General features: G+C 50.9%; 1 protein-coding gene across 1 annotated transcript in view; it reads right to left on the bottom strand.

Annotated features, from left to right (window-relative positions):
* Positions 1-2,834: 2,834 nt before the first annotated feature.
* SRSF3 (serine and arginine rich splicing factor 3) overlaps positions 2,835-3,977 on the bottom strand; it is a 6,159-nt gene continuing 5,016 nt past the window's right edge. Inside the window, exons 5-6 of the mRNA XM_080633118.1 lie at positions 3,938-3,976; positions 2,835-3,684 (exon numbers count right to left, since the gene is read on the bottom strand). Coding sequence (XP_080489244.1) covers positions 3,657-3,684; positions 3,938-3,976 — 67 coding nt within the window. The 3' untranslated portion in view covers positions 2,835-3,656. The remainder of the gene's footprint in view (positions 3,685-3,937; position 3,977) is intronic.

The raw sequence follows: 3,977 nt of genomic DNA, 5'->3' as shown, positions 1-3,977 counted from the left end.
CCCAGGTTTTGGGGCGGTATTTTGAGGGTCTGATTTGAACATGGGTGTGGACGAGGACAAGGGTTGAGGCCAGTGGAAACAGGAAGAAGTTTGTCCAACGCTCAGCTGCTTCGTGGATCTTTGTCATTGCGGGGCCACGGGCTGCTGAGCCAAAGAAAGGAAAACTGGAAACTGGAAGCGGGGACGGTACCAGCAGGGGATAAAAGCTGCAGAACCTCGGGCAGTGCCTTCCAGGGGTGAGTTCCGCTGGCAGGTCCCTCCGAAGCAGGAGCTGGTCAGAGATAAGAGGCGTGACCCACCCTTCCGGGTGCTGCGGGGAGGTTCCAGCGCAACGTCACTGCTGCCTCCTCTGACTTCAAACCAACAGCGGTGCAAAGGCAGCGAGTATGGAATCCATCAGAGTATGTCCGAGTTCCCAGTGTGGCTGGAAACACATCTGGGCTGCGGGTGAACTGCAGCAGCCCCTCAGCAGCAGCTCAAGCAGGGCTAAACTACAACCGCTGCTGGTGCTGGGTAGGGTGGCAGCTTCATGCCATGAATGACCCGGGTCAGCTGAACCTGTCGCAGGGCTGGTGGGACATACCCCAGGGAAAGAAGGAACATCTTCAACCTCTCCATTTTCTAAGTGCAAAGCACATTGCTACAATGATCTTCCTTGTCATAAACAAAGCGCAGCATGTACATAAAAAGGAAATGAAACCTCCCTTTCTTCGCAGAACCATTTGCACACAATGCTCTCCCCGGGGACAGTGTGGGAAAAGAACACGATGCACAACAACAGAGGGGAGTTAACGGTGCTTAACGGCTGTGCCCATATGCTGCGCTGTTGGGTGTCTGAGGAACTCGGTGTTAGCCTCAGGATGCTTCTGCTGGGCAAGAGCAGAGGCAGCTGAAGCTCTCCCCAGTCAGCAAAGGAGCTCAGCGCCTCAGAGTGAGCACCGTGAAACCAGGCTGAGACAGTTCAAGAGCACAGGCAGCAGAGATCCCATCACCGTTCAGAGCACGGAGGGGGAGCCACCTCCTTGCGCCAGTGAACTGCTGGTGAGTGTGTGTCCTTCTCTGGCCAGGACAGATTGCTGAGCTGATTCCTGCTCTGAGGGTCTGTGGGAGATGCCAGGGATGTCCCTGGCTCCAGAACAAAAACATTTATCACTTCAGCTTCAGAGTAACTTTTCAAGCAGAAGCTGCATCACTCTACCTATGGGCACATTCCAGTGCTCTCAGGCTGGTCACCCTCTCCTAGAAGCAAATGGGAAGCCCCAGATCCACGCATGTGCCACTGCCTTGAAACCACAACATGGCAACAGCCCCCCTGTGAGAAGGGCTGGTCACAGCCGGTGCTTACACAGCTCCCATCTTCCTTTAGAAGCCGCTGACTTTGCTCCCCATCAACTCCCCACACCTGACTGCTGCATAGAAGCAGTCACTTGCTGGGAAGCAGCAGTTCTGCTCCAGCCCAAGGTCCAACTTCTGCATTTGGCTGAGGAGTAAAACACGAAATCACAACCCCAGAACTGAATCACCACCAGCTTCCCCACCGAGTACTGCCTCCTGTACCTCAGCTTTCCTTCCCTCATTTCCCCAGGGAGAAGCCTCTACAGGCTGTGTCCCTCCACACCACATAACCACAAGAGGAATGGCGGTGCCAGCGCAGAGGTGCAGCACTTCCAGGATCAAGGCCTTCAGGATCACGGGTTAAACCCAGGAACACAGCTGCACAGAGCACATGACACCATCCCAACCCTTTCATCTGGTGCCGGCACTCCAGGAGCAGCTGGTCCTGCAGGACCAAAGCCCGTTGGGAACCAGGATCCCCATCGCAGGTGAGGCCGCCCTGACCTCTGCTGGGGAACCGCGACAGTGCAGCCACGGCTCCGCTGTGGGCCCGGCCCAGCCTCCTCCTCCCCAGGCTGAAGAGATCCGTGTTTGTGCAAGGGTTGGGGATCGAGGGCCGTGCCTGGCTGCACACACCGCCTGTGTTTAAGGGACAGCACAGTCTGGGCCGGGGGCTAATAGCTGGTGGTCAAGGGACCCACAGAACCATTTAGGTTGGAGATGGCTTTTAAGACCACTGACTCCTACCATAAGTAGTACAAAAGTTAAATAAGGAATAAATCAACATGCTCTACCTCAGCAGGCAATGCAGTCACACCTCTGCCCCAGCTGCTGACAGTGAACTAGACCTTGCCCACACACCTCTTCCATAGCCCCTTTCCAGGCAGCACAAGGAGAAGCAGCATTGTGTCCACCACAGATTTGTCTTGATCTTGGTCCCAGCCTAAGCACTAACAAAGGAAATCAAGCCACATGGCTGTTCAGCATGACATATTTAATCTAAGTGCACATGATGTAAATGGATGCAGCTCATCTTCTATTGGACACCAGGGGAATAAAAGGGAGCCTGAAGGCAGTTTGGGAGCCATGACCACACTTGAGCCACACTGTCAGGCTTTATGACCCAAGGGACATCTTCACACAAAGCTTCAGCTCACACTCCAGCTGGTTCAATATTGAGATGTGAAGAATAGCTCCTGTGTTACCAATCCACATCCAGGACACCAAAACCACTGTGAACCTTTGAATCTCCAGCTGGTTTTCAAAGTCAGCATCCCAGAGCTTGCTAACAGACTATTAGTCAAGCCAGCATTACCTAAGCTCAGCTTGGCTGCATCAGTAATAGTAGTATTAAAATGCTTGTAGCAGCGACAGGCACCTCATTCCATCCCACAGGGCACATTTTCATGTGAAGCCATAGCTGCATCCTGAGCCCTCAGCACCCATTCTGTGATGCGAGTGTATATAGCAGGTACTCAAGTCAAATACTAAACAACAAGTTGTAACCAAAACTTTAATCCCAAGGATCTCACAAAAGACATTTTACAAGTGACATGAAAATTCTTGTACAGTAAAGAAATGTTTAAATCATAGCTTTCCCAATGTACCATTACACACCCAAGACATCCACTCCAGTTGTCAGTTCTGCTGTGTATTTGGTCTGTTCAGAGGTTCTGGAATAGATGGGCAATCAACACTCACCTAGTTGAGTACTCTAGTGACATAAAGTACAAAGCCAACTGACCCTACGGCTACAAGTTTATATTTCACAGAATATAAAGCAGCTCCGTTCCAGGTAATGGAAGTCAGAACCAGAGCTCTGGATACAGCTGCAGCTCCGTCATTCCCTCCACACACTCCCCGCTCCTGACTGTTTGACAACTCTCCTACGAAGCATCTACATCTTTTTCAGCACAGACAGACACCGCTCCCGGCCACGCTCCCACAGTGAACACCCCTTCCTTGCCCCCGTCCTCCCAAGAGCTGAATCCTAGCACAACCCCCACCCAGCACATCAAGACCTGAAGCATTCTTCTATCCATGCAAGACACACTGCCTAGACTCGGGACAAACACACCCTGTGTGTAATGGTACATTGTAAAGGGCTTATTACAAATCATATGATCTGCTCAGAACCATATACAGATTCACATCTTTACATTTGCCACCTGTTACAAGATACAAGGAATAAAGCGAGTTCAACAGCTAAAACATTTTAAAAATGCACCAAGCTTTATGAAGTTTCAAAACAAAATGTTCTGTACATACTCCTCCTGGCCTCAGATCTAAGGGCATCCTGTACACAGCTCCTTCTCACAGTCCTATTTCCTCTCATTTGACCTGGAGCGACTGTAGGAAAGGAGACATGTTAGTGCCCACGTGCTGAGAGTAGCAGTTTGCTTTAAACCCCCCAACCCAAACTGGTAGAGGACATTTATGCATTTAAAAATACCCTTTGCTTAGTAAAACCGAGTGTTTTAGTCAAGGTGATGAACCTCATAAGACACTGTATGTGATTCTCCACCACGACCTTCTCCAGTATTCCCAAGACATGGAAGCATGCATTTTCCGTATTAAATAGCCATTATAAGACTCATCCTACCTGCGAGACCTGGAAAAGGAACGAGAGGGCTTGTGGTTCC

The sequence above is a fragment of the Psittacula echo genome (assembly GCF_963264785.1).
Source record: "Psittacula echo genome assembly, chromosome: 22".
NCBI classification, from domain to species: Eukaryota; Metazoa; Chordata; class Aves; order Psittaciformes; family Psittacidae; genus Psittacula; species Psittacula echo.
The sequence above is the reverse complement of the archived record's forward strand: the minus strand, read 5'-3'. Positions and strand labels throughout refer to the sequence as shown.